A 19,466-nucleotide genomic window follows, 5' to 3' on the forward strand; every position below is an offset into this window, starting at 1 on the left:
CACTGTTACTCTCAGGGTTGAGACTGGCACAGCCCAGGCCTGAGAGCCCCCTCCAATGGTAAGCTAGAATGGGTGACTGGAGAGGAGAGTCAGCTTGGCCTTTAGGCACTAGCTCCCCCACCCCCTGCAGGACCCAGGATCAGGTCGCAGGTCACGTAGAGGTAATATTTACTTGGTTGTGAAAAGGTGTGGGGACCAAACTGTAATTCCGTGGCCATATACCGGACCCCAGGCTGTCCCTGTAACTAGCAATTGGGTTGAAGTTTTGATTGATTCTGGAACATTCTTTGCTGTCATCTCTCGTACAGCCTGTATGGTGTTCTCCCACCCCCATCTGGGACTCCACTCACAGGTGCTAGGCCCTTGTGTGCCACATCTATGCTTTGCTCTGTTTTTCATTCTTTTTGTTGTTCCACCTTGGATATTTTTCTTTTTTATTAATCTTCACCTGAGGATATTTTTCCATTGATTTTTAGAGTGGAAAGGAAGGCGAGAGAAACAGAAACATCAATGTGAGACACTTCGATTGGTTGTCTTCTGCATGTTCCCCAACCACAGCTGGGGGGATTGAGCCTGCAACCAAGGTTTGTGCCCTTGACCAAAATCAAACCTGGGACCCTTCAGTCCACAGGCAGATCTCTATCCACTGAGCCACTCGTCAGGGCTAATCCTTTCTTCTGTGCTCCTACCCACTAGGTTCTTCATCACAGATACTTGCATTTTTCAGTTCTAAAATGTCAGACAGACATTCCAACTATTAGAATTCTCCATTATTGCATCTATTTTGTTCATGTCCTCCACTGTCTTGAATGTATACATTCTCTGGTAATTCCAATTTCTTAAATACGTGAGTCAGTTTCTGTTTCCTATTTTTTCTCGTTTGTAGTTATCATGCTCTGATTGATGATTGATGTTCGATGTTTCTAGTTTTTTGGGATATATTCCTAAAAGTGGGATGCTCTGTAATTTTTTTTTAATCTATTTTTTATTGATTTCAGAGAGGAATGGAGAGGGAGAGAGAAATAGAAACATCAATGATGAGAGAGAATCATTGATGGGTTGCCTCCTGCACGTCCCTGACTGGGCATCAAGCCCAAAACCCAGGCATGTGCCTTTGGCTGGAATCGAACCCAGTACCCTTCAATCTGCAGGCTGATGCTCTATCCACTCAGCCAAACCAGCTAGGGCCATGCTCTGTAATTTTTATTTGGATGAACATTGTCGTAACAGCTAGGAGACAGGCGGAGGCTGCCAGGTCAGGTTACCTGACCCTGCACAGGTGCGGCCTGGGGACAAAACCGAGTACTTCCCGTGCCTGCCACACGCCCGGTCCGGAGGGCAGAGCCGTTGGATCCCTGCACAGCTCCCTGAAGCAGGGTCCCCGGATGTTGGGAAAGTGCCAGGAGGCCCAAGGTGCCCCACATGGGCTCGGTTCCTCAGTGTGGCCTCCCCTGCTGGTGGCCATGCCGTGTTGCTCACCGCCTCGGGGCCCCCCAGTGCTGTACAGCAGCGGCAGCGCGAGGCCCCCGAGGTTTCACGAAGAGGACGGAATTCACAGGGCAGCTCCCCTACCTACCGAGCCCCCGGGTGCTCTGGATGCCTCCGGGTGGGGGAGGCAGCGTTTCAGCTGTAGGTGGGTCCAGGCTCCCCTCTTACAGTGCGCCCAGCCATGCCAGGGCTGGACATGCCAGAGAGGACATGCCAGGGCTCGGAGCTTCCGGGGTCCTGCCAGTTTCTTTCTCCCGAGAGGAAGAAACACAACAGGTCAAAGCAGGTGTTTCTTTTCCTTTATTTAAAAAAATCATTTGGGGGTGGTGGTGTGAGGGGAGCACACCTTTCATGGCTTCGGGGAGAACACAGTTTCCAGAAGGAATCACAGGCAGAAAGAAATACATGGGGAGAACCTAGGAGCAAAGGGAAGGGCTGCGCCCTCAGCACCTCTGGGCAGAGCGCTTGCTTGGGGGCTGGACGGGGTGGGGAGACCGTATGTACAGGCGGGCAAATGGGCAGTGCCCCCTGAGCCCCATGGTCAATGGGGGACATGACCACGTGCTGGCCCCCCTCGCTGCCCCTCCCAAGCAGACCTGCTGAGGCCTGTGCCCTCGCTGCAGGGCTGGGAGGAGCCTGGCAGGAAAGTGAACCTGCAGGACCTGGAGGGGCACAAACCCCAGAGGTCCTATCCCCTGGGCTCAGGCCTGCATCCTGAGGCCCGAGCGCAGGATGGCCTGAGCACCCCCACTGAACAGACCCGAGTGAGCGGAACAGAGGATCCCGATCAAACGCACTGGAGGCACTCCCACATGTTACTCCTACCGGGTAAGTCGAGGGGATCAAGATGCATTGCCATGTGCAGTTACACAAACAGAATGACGGCCTACATGGTCCTACCGCCAGGCAGCCTAGAGCTGCGGGCTGGTGAGTGGGACCCACACCCAGGGGCTCCCCTCATCCCCAGTCCTGAGGGATGTCTCAGCCCTGCCTGCCTGGCCACCTCCTGGCCCCTCTGAGCAGGCAGTCATGCTCACCACAGAGACGCCCAAAAACATGGCCAGGGTAGACACGGAATGGGGAGTCTGCGGGGCTGGCGTGGGACGGGATCCACTCGTCTCGGTGGCTTTGAGCGGCTGGCCTCACGGCCCCGGCCGGGGCGCTAGGTGTAGAAGATCACCTCGGGGATCTGGCCGTCCTCCACGGAGGTGCCGTTGTTGTTCCCGGCCGCGTAGCAGAAGGTGAAGCAGGTCTTGGCCCCCGTTGTTGGCGATTCGTGGGTCACCTTGCGCAGGCCTTTGGTGCCGTAGTGGGAGTCCGGGCCCTGTGGGGTTGGGCCGTATTGCTGTCAGGACACCCCCTCCCCAGGACTGGGGCAGCAACTGAGCTGAGGGCAGGAGAGCCCCACAGAGGTGCCTGTGCTGTGGGACCTCAGGGTGGCAGATCCTCCATCTACAACAGATGGCCACCCCTCTGAGCCCCACACCATCGGAGATGAATGGTGCATTGTGGGTCAGGGTTCAAAGGTCCTAGAGGGGTCAGGGATCCCTTGCTTTAGTTTCAGCTCAGAATTTCTCACCACAGTGATATTGGGGTCAGGGTTCTGAATAAGATTCAGGTTTCGAGGTTGAGGTTAGTGTAGAAGGCCCTGATGGGATCCAGGGTAGGGTTTAGGGGTGAAAAGGTCAATGTGGGGCAGAATTGCAGTCCTGGATAGAGTTTGGGGATCAGAGTAAGAGTCAGATGTTGGGGTCAGGGTCTTGGATAAGGCTCAGGGATCAGATTTGGGGGGTCAATATCAGGGTCAGGGTCCTGGGTAGGACGAAATAGGGCAGTGAGATTTCATTATGCTACTCAAAACGGCACACCACCATTTAAAATGAATGAATTATTTCTGGAATTTCCCACTTAATGTTTTTGGACCATGGACAACTAAAACCACAGATAAGGTGGGACTACTATACTACCAAACTGGAATTCTATACCTTTCAAAAATTAAACACAAAAGACAGATGAAGTAAAAAGAAAATGAAGTGTTCAGGGATCAGAATTGGGTCAGATGTTTGGTGAGGTCCTAGGTAGAGTGTAGGGATCAGGGTTAGTGTTCAGCAATTAGCGTTTCCTTCAGGGTCAGGGTTGCAGTCAGGGTCGGGGTTGTGTGGGGTCAGGTCAGGATTGAGGTTGTGTGGGGCAGGGTCAGGGTTGGGGTCAGGGTCGGGTTGTGTGGGGTAGGGTCGGGGTCAGGGTCAGGGTCAGGTTGTGTGGGGTGGCGTGGGGGCAGGGGCAGGGGCAGGCACACCTTGAGCGTGGCACAGGCTGTGTAGTTGACGTTGGGCAGCACCTCCACCGGCTCCTTGAACATGACTCGGAAGGTGCTGGCGGAGCCGTCGCAGCTGAAGCCCGTGTCGTTCTGGCCCAGCACCGTGTTGCTGTCAGTGTGGATGATCTGCAAGGGCAGAAGCCAGATCCTGCTCCCCCTGGGCCTCCGTCCCTCTGCCTCCACCCATGGGACCCCACAGAGGTGGGAGGGAGGGCTGGCCACCACCCCAGGCCTGGCAGCACAGGTCCATCGGCCTGTGACCCATCGGAGGCCCATGGGTTGGGGTGTAGACTCCTCCAAGGGAATGACTCCCGGGCATTCCCTCCGTATGGGATATGACATGGCACAGACCTTAGCCGGAGAGAGATGGGGATGTGAAGGGGGGTCCTGAGAAGGGTAGGGCACAATGGGAAGGGTGGGGCTGGGGTGGGACAAGGGGCAGGGGCAGGGCCTCGTCTGGGGTGGGATCAAGTGGGACCTGATCTAGGGTGGGGCCTGACCTGGGGATGGGGCCTAGATCTGGAGGTGGGGTTAGGACAGGAGGGTACCTGGATGTTCACTTGATAATCTGTGGGCCCGTGGATGGAGCCATATAGTCCAAAGCCAACCACAAAGATGCGCTTGTTGACCGAGAACCTGAGGGACAGGAACAGATGCTAAACCAGGTGCCCCTGCAACCAGCAGAGCACACAGCACAGGAGCCCTCAGGCTTCCTCCTCGGGTGCTGGGGTCTGAAGGCCTCCCATGGCGGGCCTGACTCCTCGGCAGGAACCCCCTCAAGGCCCCCAGCAGCTACGCGCTCTGCCTGCACCTCACTCCTGGCAGCCCAGCTCCCTCGCCCCATCCCCAGCAACCCTACCCAGCGTCCTGTCCCCAGTGCCGACCATCCCACACCCACCTGATGCGGTCACTGGTGCCACTGTAGCCCCAGCGGCTCTCCACCTGCTGGAAGCGGTTGATGCTGCACTCCTTCCCACGGAGGCAGCAGCGTGGCCGGTCGATGAAGTCCACACGGGGTTTGGGGTTAACGGTGAAGTGCAGGAAGAGGCTGACCACCTCGCGGTCCACAAGGATGCCTGACTGTGCAGGCCCTGCAGGCACAGGGGCAGGGGTCGGGCTGGGGTGGGCTGGCTTGAGGTTGAGGAAGGACCTGAGGTGAACCCCAAGCACACAGACACCTGGAATGCATGGGCATCTCAAGCCCACAGCTCCTCTCAGAAGTGACATTGGATTTTCTGCAAAATGCTAGGGGTCCAGGCAGCCCTGAGCGAGGACTGTTGTTCTGCTCTGGCACTTGGGGAGGGGTCGACACAGACCTGGGGTGATGCTTTGATTAGCTGGCTTATTGGGCATAATGGCCCTCGGTCTCCCCGCATGCACCAGGCCACCCCTCGGTCCCCCCGTAGTTGACAGGACAGGTGGCACCGGCCTGTCCACACGCAGCCATCAGTAGCTAAAAGTGGTCTGGGGCAGCGGCCACCAACCTCTCGGACATCACAGACCAACAGTGGTCGGTGGACCACCTGTGGGCAACTGCTGGTCTGGGGGATCCTGGCCACCAGTGCTGACACCGCCAGGAGGGGACGGGACCTGCCTGAGACAGGCCAGGAGCGGGGAGGGGGGAATCCAGACAGCAGCCATGGAGGCCACGTGCATAACAAGGACAGGCAGGGCTGGGGCGGGAACCAGGGCCTGGGGCCCTTACACATGCCCTGATCATCACGATTCCACCTCCAGGGCAGAGGCAGGACTCAGGCCTCAAGCTCCACAGAGTGACTTATTTTCTAACTCGGAATCCATTTCTGAGAAGGGTGGCCACAGCATCACTCACAGCTCACACAGCCCCACACATCAACAGAGACCACGACAGGGGCACGGCACACCTATGGGTCCATGAATAAGGACGATACCAGACTGAATGCAGAATGTTGACCACTGGTTTTTTAATCTCTGCATAGAAAACGCAAAAGAAAAATACATCCAACCTCGGCCTCCATCCATGCAGCTAGGGGGATTAAAACGTCTACTTTCTTGTATTTTCAGTGGAACATAAGCCGGGAAATCTCTAAAACACAGAGTGACAAGGGCTGAAGCCCTGTGGGGCCCACCAGAGAGAGACAGGGCCATAGGCCCAACTCAAACACAGGACACAGTCATTTCACACTGGGGCGGGGGCGAGGGGGTGACTTCCAGAAGGTCACACTCGCCAATTCCCAGGGGCTCTGGCAGCCAGGGAGGCTGGGGGATCTTGAGGAGAGGGTTTTAGGGGTGAAAGCCAGTCTGCAGAGGGAGGGCCAGCAAGGGCCCCATAGGTGTCTTGGTACGGGACAGTCCAGTGCTGCACCAGGGGTCTCTCAGGGGACACCAGGCGAGGTACGAAGACGTCCGTGGTGGTTATGACTGGGGGGGCTCCTGGCTTCAAGTGGATGGGGGCCAATAGGCACTGGCCACAGGCCTGCATCACAGAGCCCCATCCAGAACCTTCTAGGCCTGTTGGCTCCAAGGCTAAGGCTGGCACCAGCCGGGAGACTGACATGACAGGGGGCCCAGTATAGGGAGATGGGGTTCCAAGTCAGCTGCTCAAACGGCCCCAAGATGTGGGCCTCACATGGGGTAGGAGGCACAGTCAGGGCCACCCCCACCTCAGCCCAGACCCCAGGCCCTGCAGCAGGATCACCACCACCCTGGCCACTTCCCAACCCTTCACAGGCTTGTCACAGACACTGAGGCCGGAGCCCCGCCCCCAGGATGTGAGCCCAAGACAGGGACCCTCGGGGACTGGTACACTCATACACGTGTGCGGACACAGGAGACGCAGAGGGAAGGAAACATCGAGATGTGGGACGGCTGAGTGACATCTGTGGGTCGTGCTGTGTTTATACATGTGTGAACAGTCCAAGCTTCCCATCAACAGGGAGAGTCATTAGCACAGGGGGGCACACTGTGCTCCTGGCGGGGTTCTGGGGCCAACACAGAGCTGGCGCCAGACCCGGCGGGACATGCAACTGAGCCACGTTCAGGGTCCGGGGAGGTCGCGCTCCTCTGGAGCGGCTCCCGCTGCCCCTGCGCGTTACCTGCGGCAAACTCCTCGATGGTCATCAGCGGGAAGCGGATGAGGGTCAGTGCCTTGCCCAGGACCTTCCGCTTGTTCTCAGGTGTCACCTGCAGCTGCTGACGCTGACACTCGGCCTCAGACCAGCGGACAACAGCGCTGAACAGGCGCACCTCACGGATGCCCAGCGTGTCCCGCTCTAGGACGGCCACCAGGGTGTCTGCGGGGGACAGGGGCCCCATCAGCGTGGATGCCACGGTCTCCGCCAGGGAGGGTTGTTGGCGCACCGGGCAGCCTCTGCTTATGCCCGTGGCCACGCCCACCCTCCATCCCGCCGCTGACAGCAGCAGAGTGGGGTGGGCCAGGCAGAAGCCCTCCGGCCCCACCACCTGGCTCTGCAGGGAGTGTGCCCACCCTGCCTCCAGGAGATAAGGTGACCTCTCCCAGGTGCCCACAGGCCTTACCCAGGTCAATGTCCGTGAAGCCCTCTGCGGTGATGGCGTCAGCCGTGTTCTTGTCGATGTTCTCCAGGCACAGGCTGGCAAGCTGTGGTTCGTCGAACAGCCGGGCCTACGAGGGACAGCGTATCAACATCCAGCCCCGACACAGGATCCAAGACGGATTTCCTGGCTCAAAGCTTGTCACAGATTTCAAGTCTCAGGGCCTGGGTGCCCCCACACCAACCTGAGGCCGGGAGGCTTTCTCCAAGTTCACAGCTTATGTAACCACGCCTGGTGGAGGGTCCGGTGGGAAAAGACCCTGCCGGGCCTGCAGTGGCTCAGGGATGGAGGCAGAGGCAGCAGACAGGGCTGACCCCCAGGGAGGGAGGCCGTGGGGAGAGGACCACACAGCAGTGCTGAGCCCCCGCTCGTCTGAGATTGTTCCACCAGGAATGGTACACGGGGTGGGGGGCAGGCCGGTGAGAGGATTCTGACAACCCTGCCCAGGAGCTAACCGCTACCGGACCGGTTCTCTGCGGGCCTGGTGAGGGCCCTCCACGTGGCCACACGTCTCAGCAGATGCCTGGGAGTGGCCACCCCCACAGCTCTGACCCTAGCCGTTCAGAGCGACTCAGTGAGTAGCTGGTCAGGGCCGGGCCCAGGTGCCACCTCAGCAAGGATTCGCAAACCTAATTTGTCTGTGACTCACCACAGAGAGGGCCCCGCCCTCCCCGGCGCTCCTGTGTCCAGGCCTCCTGGTCCCCTACAGCCCCATCAGCCCCACCAGAGCCAGCTGACACACAGCCCGAAAGGGACCGTCTCAAAAGCACATGAACGCCTCCCTCCCCTCTCCGAGCCCCGGAACAAAGGGCAAAGCCAGCGGGAAACCTGCAGCTGGATGAACGTGGGAGCCCTGTGCCAACAGGTGCCAAGGCCACCTAGACGCTCACCTAGAGACTTCAGGAGGCCCCAAGGCGAAGGGGCGGGGCCTCTCCGGGGCGTCAGAAACTTGGACCCCCCTCCCCGGGGCCCTGGCGGCCCGCACCTGCGTCAGCAGCATGAAGGCGTTGTCCGCCCGGAGGTTCTTCTTCAGGAACTCCACGCAGTGGGCCTCCAGTGCAGGCACCGCGTACTTCTTGGCGGTGTACAGCGTGGTCATGACCGTCTCGGGCCCAATCTGAACCTCGTCCGAGTAGAGGAACCTGGGTGGGATGTGGGTGGCCGTAAGGCAGGGCCCTAGGGACCCTGGTGCCGTCAGCCCCCCTGCCAGAGCCTCCACCAGCCCCCAGCCCGCTGGGCTAGCCCCGAGGAACCTTCCAGAACCAGCATCTGTTGCCCTCCAACCTGGAGACATGACCCAGCAAAGGCCATTACCAGTGAAAAGCTAAACCGTCCGCTCGCCACCACGGGGACACATCTGCACCGCATCCTGCTCCTTCCCCACACGGGGCCCCAGGGCTGAAGGTCAGCACAGGTTTGGCAGGGACTCGGGGACATCTCCCTGTCACCCAACCTGTACGGCCGGCCTGTCAGCCAAGCTCAAGGAGGTCTGGGCAAATCACAGACTCATGGACACTAGGACCACCCGCCACTGGCCCAACTAAATGTAGGCCAGAAGTGAGGGTCGACAAAAACAAAATGGCAAGGCCATGGAGACATCAGAGTCCTGTACGGGCAGGTGTGGGTGCAAAATGGAGTCCAAACACAGCCTAGCAGCTGGGGTCCAGGGGGCAGAGACCTGCACCCCAGGAGGCAGGGAGGCTCTCAGTACCCCATGGCACCCAGGATGGCCCCCCTCAGGGCGGCCCCACCCCAACGCCAGCAGTGTGGAGGGACAGACCCAAGGACAAGTGAGCCCCTCGCACACCCACAGTGATGGCGCCGGTCCTCTCAGGAGCCCACCGAGCAGTGTTTGTCCAAGCCCTGAGGCAGAGACAGGTGGAGAGACGGGACAGGTAACCTCAGGCAGGGTTGGCAAACTGCAACCTGTCAGTGTTTTTGGTTTTTATTTTTTATGGAATCTCTCTTTTTATAAATATACTTTATTGATTTCAGAGAGGAAGGGAGAGGGAGGGTGACATCAGGGATGAGAGAGAATCATTAATCGGCGACCATCCCGCATGACACCTCCTGGGGATCGAGCCCTGACCGGAAATCGAACCTGTGACCTCTTGTCTCCTGGGTCAGTGCTCAACAGCCGAACCACACCAGCCAGGCTGTTTTCTGACGTTTTAAACCATCAGGCTGTCCATTGTGCCCCTCACTGAGACGCATCGGAGTCTTACTTGAGTAGCGCCAGGAAGGCAGCCGGCTCCACGTCGGGCAGTTCAATCTCGGTGGACGTAGTGGCCATGCCCCCATTGAACATGGCATCAAAGACAGCGCTGCCCACGGCCAGCACGAACCTAGAGTGAAGAGCAGACCTGGTTACCCTCCGTGTGGCCCACCTAACCTGTCACCCAAGCTGGGGCTGCGGAGAGGAGGGGTGGGATGTGTAAGGCAGGTGTCCCTACCCACGAGGTGCCGTCTCCAGGTCTGCAAGGCCCTGTGTCAGACCCCTCTCCAGGCTCTCCAGTGACCAATGCTGGCTCTGAGCAGCCACCCCACAGCCAGCAGACAGCACAGAGCCTGGCCCAGAGCGCACCTCCAGCCTCTGCCAAACCCTGCCTTAGGCTAACCCGGGGTGGGATGCCAGACCAGAGGCGGACCCCACACCAACAGACACCATGCCCAGAGCTTCCCGGTGGCAGATGCTTCCAGAAGAAAGGCATTGCAGAGCAAGAGGGGATTCAATGGACCAATAGTGACAGGAGGTGAAATCATGTCCCCCATGGCCGATGGCTTAATGCCCTCTGCCAGTCCCCTCCTCCATTCATCCATTCACTCGGCTGCCCACCCACTCACTCAGTTATGCACGCCCTCTTTCACTCGCTGGCTTTACACACACTCCCTGTGCTGGGGCTTGGGCACCAGGGCCCCGCCTTCTTGGAGGAAGGCAGACACAGGCCAAGGGCACAGACAGCCCGATAGTGAACTAGAAGGGAAGAACGCAGGGGAGTGAGGGTCAGGAAAGGCCTGGCAGGGACATCTGAGCTCGCGGAGTGTGGGCAGGGTCAAGGTCAAGGGAATGGCAGGAGCACGCGGACGCAGTGGCTGTGAGGAGACCTGTGAATTCTGCTGAGAGGGACTCCCCCTCCAGCCTACCTGCCGGGATCTTCTTCAGCTGTGAGGACCCCGCCTTCCCTCCAGCCAGCTGTGAGCCCTCCTACTGACCCACCCATCCACGGGGGCGGAGGGTAGGCGTGTGTGACCAGCTGGGGACAGTGCCACCCTCTCTGAGCTGCCCATCCTCCGCCCCCCAGGTCCCAGCCCATGACAGCCTCTCCCCACGGACACCAGAGCCCTCGGCACTGCGGGCACCGGCGATGGTGTGGCTACTTGGAAAGGTGGCTTCTTACAAGGTCGGAGGTAAGAGTTAGCCTGTGATGCGGCCTGCACACCCTGGGCATCTGCCTGCGAAGAGGAACTGTGTGTCCACGGCAGCGCTGTTCCTGCAGTGAAACCCGTCGCTGGTGAGAGGACAAACCACACAGTGGCATTCAGCAGGAGAAAGTATTTCTACTTTAGCAAGAAAAAGAAATGAATTACTGCCAAACCGGTTTGGCTCAATGGATAGAGAGTCGGTCTACGGACTGAAGGGTCCCAGGTTCGATTCCGGTCAAGGGCATGTGCCTTGGTTGTGAGCACATCCCCAGTGGGGGGTGTGCAAGAGGCGGCTGATGGATGATTCTCTCTCGTTGATGTTTCTCTCTATCCCTCTCTCTTCCTCTCTGTAAAAAAAATCAATAAAATATAAAATATATTTCTTTTAAAAAAAGAAAAGAAATGAATTACTGAGACACAATGGCCCAGACGAAGCTCAACATTACGCTAAAATGGCAAAACGAGAGAAACAGGAAGCAGAGGGATCGCAGCTGCCTGGGGTTTGGGATGCGAGCAGGGACTTTTGGGGTGACAGGTGACAATCATATAAACTTTCTACACAGTCATCTCATCAAATAATCCCAAATCAGCCAAGCACTTGATAACACCCCACACCCACAATCCTGAAAACTGAGTAAACAAAGAATGGAAAGAAGGCTCCGGACCTTGTTAATAAGAATTTGTGGGAAATCAACCTTGAGGCTCCATGTAACTGAAAATCACCGAGACTGCGTGCTGTCACCCCTGGGATGGAGCAACACCCTGGGGTCAGAAGTGCAGTAAAAACCAAAAAATATAAGAGGCAGAAAGATGAAAGTGTGAGAAACGATTTGCCCATAAAAATGTTTCTGTAAGCCAAAACCGGTTTGGCTCAGAGCGTCGTCCTGCTGACTGAAGGGTCCCGGGTTCGATTCCGGTCAAGGGCATGTACCTTGGTTGCGGGCACATCCCCAGTGGGGGGTGTACAGGAGGCAGCTGATCGGTGTTTCTCTCTCATCGATGTTTCTGGCTTTCTATCTCTCTCCCTTCCTCTCTGTAAAAAAACAATAAAATATTTTTTTAAATGATTCTTTATTTAAAACTCTAAGCCTGCACTGCCATATGGTTTCTACTGGCCACACAAGGCTATTTAAGTCTACATTAAAATTAAAGTAAATAAAAGGCCCATCCATGGATTGTGACAGCCACATTTCACGCACTCAGGAGCCACTGTGACTAGTCCTGGAGAACACAGATCTAGAATATTCCCATTGGCACGGAAAACTACTGCACAGGGCCAGACCGAAGTTCGCTAAACAATTAACAGTAAGAGAGTTTGGAAAGAAATCATCCAAATCGCATACAAATAAATATGTCCCAGCAATAATCAGGTAGAAAAATATAAGAAAAAATTATTCATAACAGAGAAGTAAAAACAAAACACCTAAGCAAAAACTCAGCAACTTAAATGTGCAAGAGCTATACAATGATGAAAACAAACAAACAAAAAATTTTAATATAGTACTTTTTAAAAATATACTTTATTGATTTCAAGGGAGAGAATCATTGATTGACTGCCTCCTGCAGGCCTCCCACTGATGATCGCGCCTGCAACCCGGGCATATGCCTTTGACCGGAATCAAACCCGGGACCCTTCAGTCCATAGGCTGATGCTCTATCCACTGAGCCAAACCGGACAGAGGATGACAAAATTTTTGTAAGGACCCCTGAATAAATAAAGATCATATCCCCAGATACACTCCATAGTTTAACTATCAGTTCTCCCCAACCCAGACCAATTCCCCAGGAAATTGCTTTAGCACCTGACGATGCTCAAGATCTTTAAGGAACAACTAGACCAAAGGCGAGCAAACTCAGCCTCCACTGCTTTTATAAATATTGGGACACAGCCAGTCATTCATTTATATGTTACTCTTTCTGTGCTGTGAAGGCAGAATTAAGCAATTGGGATGGAGACCATGCATCCCACCAAAAATATCTGCTATCTGGCTCTTTACCTATGTTTGCTGCTGCCGTGCTAGAATGTGCATTGCACAGGGAAGAGACGTTTTTCTGTTAGCATCGTGCTTCTATGGCTGTGGGCTGAAGGGATGAACAGATGGGTGATCGATTCTGGAAGAGTCCATATATAAGACTAGCTGGAAAAGTCCTGACACGAAATGAAATTGAAAGAACTTCCTCAGCAATTCTCAAAACACACCATGGAGCCACTGTCATAGACAAAGGTGTCCCTGGACTAAACACCCAGAAGCAGATCAATGCCACGAAAGAAGCCCCAAACACATTCTAACTCCGTGGCGTGGCCCTAGCCGGTTTGTCTCAGTGGATAGTGTCAGACTGCGGATTGTATAATAGGATCCCGGGTTTGATTCCGGTCAAGGGCACATGTCTAGGTTGCAGGCTCTGTCCCCAGTGCAGGGGGTGGGGAGTGCAGGAGGCAGCCAATCAATAATTTCCTCTTATCATTGATGTTTCCAGCTCTCTCTTCCTCTCTGAAATAAATAAAAACATATTATAAATAAATAAATAAAGTCCTTGGCGTGGCTACATTTGCCACCCAGTTAATTTTGTGGAACGGCCAGATTAGCATGTCCACGAATGTGCTACTCTGAAGGCATTCACTATTTCCTCAGAGCGAGTCCTGAGAGAGAAGGACACATTTTACTCTGGCAGGTAGGGCCTACATGTATTTATTGAGCACCTACTGTATGCCAAGCATTCTCCTAGGCACCTGGGATGCAGAACAGGAGACTTGCTCACAGAAAGCCAAGGACAACCTAACACAGACTTCAAGCTCTGGGACGTTAGGAGGACAAAGCTATGAGAAAAAAGGCACAACAGGGGTGAGAGCTACAAAGCTAAGCAGAGCGGGAAATAGGATGAGCTATCCAGGGCCAGGGCCAGCCCCTACTGCTCTTACAAATGCCACCACCGTACCAGGCCCCAGGCCCCACTGCACCCAGAGGTCAGGGGCCAATCTGAGCCCCGGTCACGACCACCCCACGCTGGGACCTGGGAGCTGGGGGGCCAGACCACACCTTAAAGTTAGCCCCTCCCTTACTGCTTTTTATCTTTTTATTATTGATTTCAGAGAGGAAGAGGGAGAAAAAAATATCAATGCTGAGAGACTCAGATCAGTTGGCTACCTCCTGCATATCTCACACTGGGGATCGAGCCCACAAGCGGGGCATGTGCCCTGACTGGGAATTGAACCGTGACCTCCTGGTTCATAAGTCGACACTCAGCCACTGAGCCACACAGGCCCTCACTGCTTTTTCAAATTCACCCAGCCTTGTCTGAGAGTCCCCAGTCCCAGCACCAAAGCCCTCCTGCTGCCCCAGGACCCCGTCCAGGATCCCTGGTGCATGCGGTGCCCCCGGGCTGAGCTTCTCTGCCTCCCTCTGGCACTTGTGCCCTGGCAGCCTGGAAGAGCACCGCTGCGTCCCGCTGGGTTTGTTTCCTCCAAACTGGACCGAACAGACGGTTTCCTGGGCTGCTCCCCGAGGTGCTGCGGACTGGAGTTCATCCTGGAGGCCAGACCTCCCGACCCGAGGTGTCACAGGGCCATGTTCCGCCCAGAGGCCCATGGAGGGAACCCGTGTCCCTGGGCCTATGGCCACATCACCCGTCCCTGCCTCTGCCATCACATGGCCATCTGCTGCCTCCTCCGTGTCTCTCCGAAGGGCCTTGTCACTGAGGTGAGGGCCCACGGGTCCTGAGCTCATCTTGAGACCCTAACTCAATCACATGCGCAAAGTTCCTTTTTCTAAATAAGGTCCCAGTCACTGTTCTGGGAATTGGGATGTGAACCTATCTTCTGGAGGGTCCACTATGAGCCCACCATGTAAGGTTTATGGTTTTTGGGGGAAAAGCACACCCAGGTGAGGGACCCTTCTCATCATACCCCATCGGGGTCCCTGACACACATTCAGCATCGCCCTGAGACTGGCTCGTCACCACCTGGCTGAGGAAGGGTCCACTTTCCACTCAATTCGGGTTTTTTTAAAGATCTTTTTAGAAAGGGAGAGGGAAAGAAAGAGAAACATCCATCAGCTGCCTCCTGCACGCTCCCTACCAGGGATCGAACCTGCAACCTGGGCATGTGCCTTGACTGGGAATTGAACCGGCAATGTTTTGGTGCACGGGCTGATGCCAAACTGAGTCCCTCCAGCCAGCGCTCCACTGAATTCTTCACATCAGGTTCCCAGCCGCCTCAGGAGGGTGGGGATGAGGTCCAGCTGGAGGATGTCCCCGTAGGACCAGGAACTCTCCAGACCACCCTTCTCCTGGACAGAGGCACCTGAGTGGTCCGTTCCAGTTCACAGGTAGGGAAACTGAGGCTCAGCGAACCCAGGGTCACTCAGTGGGCAGCCATCCACCTGATACTGCAGGTAAAATTTTAACAAATTGTATGAAATAATAAAACAAAGACTAAAAGGAAAAAGAACTAGAACCTTCTATTGACAAATCCGGGGGGCAGGCCAGTCTGATGGTGAACGGCGGGATGCAGGCATGCACCCCCACGCCAGAAGAGCCTGCACCCCACATGCTGACCCGCCCACTCCCACATTATGGACCCCTGCACATCACAGCCCCCCAAGGCACAGCCCTCATCACACAGCCCCTGGCCATCTCTCCAGCGTGTCGCAGTCCCTCCAATATGCCCTCCGTGCCCGGCCTCCCCTGGGACAGGATGCTCAGGCCAGGCGTCCAGGGAACCCCGCCACGGTCCCCCACTCTCCCTCAAGTGCCAAGTCACCTCCTCAGCACCCACAGGACACTGCGTCCCCAAAGAGATGAACCTTCGCATCCCACTTCCGCTGCCCCCGCCATGCCTGTCCCCATGGTGTATGTGGCCCGTTCTACCCTCCCCAGCAGACTCAGCCCCTGCAGCCCGCAGCCCTCGCTCCCTCTGCTCAGGCCCCGCTCCGTCTCCGGGCCTCACACCCCTGAGTCAGGAGCCCGGCACTGCCCTCCCTGCCCCTGAGGCAGGTCAGCCCCGCCAGCCCCTCCACGGCCCTGGCCTCCCCCTGCCCTCCGAAATTCCCACGCCGTGTCTGTCACCCGGGTCCACCTCCCAGCAGAGCCCAGGCTCCGGGGCCACCAGCCGCCTGGCAGGGCCAGGCCCCTCTCCTGCTTCTGCCCAGGGTTCCTCATGCCCAATTTTTTGTCCCCATTTTGCCACCAGCCAATAGACCTTCAAGCACAACCAAGTGCCTGTCCCCACGGTCAGCCAGCAGCCAGGCCGGGGGAGCCCCCCTCGCCCCCCAGCAGAGCGGGGGAGCCCGCACAGGGCAGGGCTTCCAGCTGCACTGCAGTCCGGGGTCGGGGGGCGGGGGCGTGCACCGGACTGAGGGGCACGAGGAAGGCCAGGGGTCTGGAAGGGGCGGCCCACACGGTGACAGGGTGAGGGCGGGCCACGGGAGGTCCTGGGGGCCCAACCACTGGCCTGGAGCCTTCCGAGGACAGGAATCAGGCCCAGTTACACAGGAATAACCACGGAGAAGCCACAAGGACTCTCAAAGGCACAGGTTAATGTCACGGCACAGAGGGGGAAGGACCCTCACGGCAGGTTGGGGGGCTCTGCCAGAGGGGAGGCAAGAAAGCCCCCGCCATCACACAGCCCCCGCCATCACACAGGGGGAGACACCCCCCCACGGCCTTCCCCGCTGAGGTCCCTGGGGTGCAATGGGGAGAGCATCAGAGGGACAGGAGTGGTCAGAACGGGGTCTAACACCAGCCCACCCAGCCCGGGGGTCTGGGGCTGCAGCCCGGAAATTAGCAGAAGGATGGGGCCTGGACCAACCCCCCTTTCCAGAGGAGGCCTGGGTCAGAGGGCTGGGAGGGGTCAGGGGCCAGGGGGGCTCCAGAGGCTGAGGGGTCACAGCCGGGGGCCCAGGAGTCAGGTGGGTTCTGGGGTCACAGGTGGAGGGCGCTGGGCGGAGGGGGGCGCTGGGGCAGGATGGCAGGCGGGGATCTTGGGTGGACATGGAGGACGCGGATGCTGGGCTGGGGAATGGCTGCTGCCTGGAGGCCGGGTGGAGGGCCCGGCAGGACCGCAGGGCCAGGGCTGAGGGGCTGCGGAAGGCTGGGGCCGGGGCCTGGGAGGGGGGACCTCGGGCTGACGGGGTCCTCACAGGGTCCTCGGTCCCGGTGGGGGACCTCGGGGGTCCCGGGGGCGGCGGGGCAGGGGTGACGGTGCCGGGAGAAGGAGGGGGTCCGGGGCTGGGGGTGGCGGATGCCGGGTGGTGGGGTCCGGGGATGACGGGCCCGGGTGCGGGGGTTGGCGGTGCCGGGAGGAGGAGGGGCCGGGCAGGAGCGGGGTGACGGGCCTGGGGGTGAGGGGACCGGGGTGGAGGTGCCGGGAGGAGGAGGGGCCGGGCAGGAGCGGGGTGGTGGGATTGCGGTGCTGAGGGGTGCGGGGCCAGGGGTGGCGGTGCCGGGGGGAGGGGGAGTCCAGGCCGGAGCGGGGTGGCGGTCCCTGGAGGGGGGTTGGGGTGCGGGCCCGGGGGCGGGGGGGCCCACCTGTGCGCCGGGAGGAGGGGGTGACGGGCCCCGGGGGGGCGGTGCCGGGAGGAGGAGGGGTCCGGGGCAGGGAGCGGGGCCCGGGGGGCGGCCCACCTGTGCCCCGGGGACCGGGGTGCGGGCCCGGGGGTGGCGGTGCCGGGAGGAGGAGGGGGTGGCGGTGCCGGGATGCGGGGTGGTGGGGCCCGGGCTGGCGGTGCCGGGAGGAGGGGGTGCCGGGCCCGGGGTGGCGGTGCCGGGAGGAATGGGTGACGGGCACGGGGGTGCCGGGGGGAGGGGTCCGGGCCGGGGGTGAGGGCGCCGGGAGGAGGGGGTGCGGGGCCCGGAGCGGGGCGGCGGGGTCCGGGGTGCGGGTCCGGGGTTGTGGTGCCGGGAGGAGGGGGTGACGGGCCCGGGGTGGCGGTGCCGGGAGGAGGGGTCCGGGCCCGGGGTGAGGGCGCCGGGAGGAGGGGGTGCGGGGCCCGGAGCGGGGCGGCGGGGCCCGGGGTGCGGGCCCGGGGGGCGGCCCACCTGTGCGCCGGGATGCGCTGCGCGCCGCGCCCCTTGCCCACCAGGAAGTGCACGTCGCACAGCACCTCGTTGTTGAAGAGGAAGGCGAAGCGCTCCTGCACGGTGGGCTTGGTGGCCTGCCAGTTGTACGCGGGCTCGCGCAGCAGCGCCGGCTCCTCGGCCGCCCGCTCCCCGCCCGCCGCGGCCTGCGCGCCCGGCCCCGCGCCCGGAGGGGGCGCCCCGGGGGCGGCGGGGCCCGAGGCGGCGGCGGCCGCGTTGCCGGGGGCGGAGGCGGCGTTGGCGCTGGGGCCCGGGCCGCCCCCCGCGCCCGCTCCCCCCGGCGGGCACGACGCGCGGCCGCCGCTCCCACCCGCCGCCATCTTGTCGGTGCGGCGCCGCGGGCGGGCGGGGCGGCCTGTCTGGCGGGCGGGCGGGGCGGGCGGAGGCGGAGGGGAGGGCGGGCGGGGGCGGAGGTGGGGCGGGGGGAGGGTGGGCGGGAGGGTTGGGAGGGATGAGGCGGGGGAAGAAGGGGAGAGAGGGAGGCTGAGGGGGGGAGACTGAGGGGAGGGAGGCTGAGGGGAGGGCGGGAGGGGGCGGAGGAGGGGCAGGGGGAGGGCGGGGAGGGAGGAGGCTGAGGGGAGGGAGGAGGGGCAGGGTGAGTGAGGGGGCGGAGGAGGGGCAGGGGAGAAGGGGAGGGAGGCTGAGGGGAGGGCGGGAGGGGGCGGAGGAGGGGCAGGGGGAGGGCGGGGAGGGAGGAGGCTGAGGGGAGGGAGGAGGGGCAGGGTGAGTGAGGGGGCGGAGGAGGGGCAGGGGAGAAGGGGAGGGAGGCTGAGGGGAGGGCGGGAGGGGCGGGGGGAGGGGGAGGGATGAGGCAGGGGAAGAATGGGGAGGGAGGAGGCTGAGGGGGCGGAGGAGGGGCGGGGGAGAAGGGGAGGGAGGCTGAGGGGAGGGCGGGTGGGGCGGGGGCGGGGGCGGGGGAGGGTGGGCGGGAGGGATGAGGCAGGGGAAGAACAGGGAGGGAGGAGGCTGAGGGGGCGGAGGAGGGGCAGGGGGACTGTGGGGACGGAGGGAAAAGTGGGTGCGGTCTACACCGTCACTTCACACCCAGGACTCAAGACCCAAGATCCCAGACCTCAGACCCGGCACCCCACTTGCTAATGTCCCACTCCAGACCCACACCCAGGGTTCTAGACCTTTCTCTCTTTTTTTTTTTAATTTTCTTTATTGGTTATGGTATCACATAAATGTCCTCATCCCCCTCTTCCCATCCCAAACCCCTCGGGTTCTGGACCTTTCACCTCAGACTCCAACCCAAATCCCCAGTCCAGGACCCCGGGTCCCAGACCTCAGACCTCGGACCTTAGACCAAACCCTCTTCCTGGCGCCCCAGATACTCTGCTCCAGGCCTCAGGCCTCAGCCCGCCTGCTCCAGATCCCAGACTCTGGGCCCCAGGCTCCCCACCTCAAACATCAGACCCCAATCCAGACACTTAACCCGGTCCCTGCACCCCAGGTCCAGGTCTCTGGCCCAAGTTCCCAAATCCAGACCCAGCCCAGAGCCTGGACCCCAGAGTCCACACCCCAGACCTGGGATCCGGGACCCCAGCCCCCAGCCCTGAGCTGTCTGCCTGCCCAGGGGAGGGGACCCCGCTGTACAGAGGGGCTAAGG

The 19,466-nt window shown here is 59.7% G+C and overlaps 1 protein-coding gene across 1 annotated transcript; it reads right to left on the reverse strand.

The window, feature by feature from the left end:
- Positions 1-1,770: 1,770 nt before the first annotated feature.
- On the reverse strand, positions 1,771-18,222 carry BTBD2 (BTB domain containing 2). Its single transcript, XM_084883523.1, has 9 exons — positions 17,819-18,222; positions 9,586-9,705; positions 8,346-8,502; positions 7,325-7,430; positions 6,883-7,080; positions 4,707-4,899; positions 4,357-4,444; positions 3,788-3,934; positions 1,771-2,812 (listed from the first exon to the last, which is right to left on the reverse strand). The coding sequence occupies exons 1-9, from the start codon at positions 18,175-18,177 to the stop codon at positions 2,651-2,653; spliced, it is 1,530 nt and encodes a 509-aa protein (XP_084739649.1). The 5' UTR covers positions 18,178-18,222; the 3' UTR covers positions 1,771-2,650.
- Positions 18,223-19,466: the final 1,244 nt, after the last annotated feature.

This window comes from Pipistrellus hanaki (genome assembly GCF_964339955.1).
Source record: "Pipistrellus hanaki genome assembly, chromosome: 5".
Classification (NCBI taxonomy): Eukaryota; Metazoa; Chordata; class Mammalia; order Chiroptera; family Vespertilionidae; genus Pipistrellus; species Pipistrellus hanaki.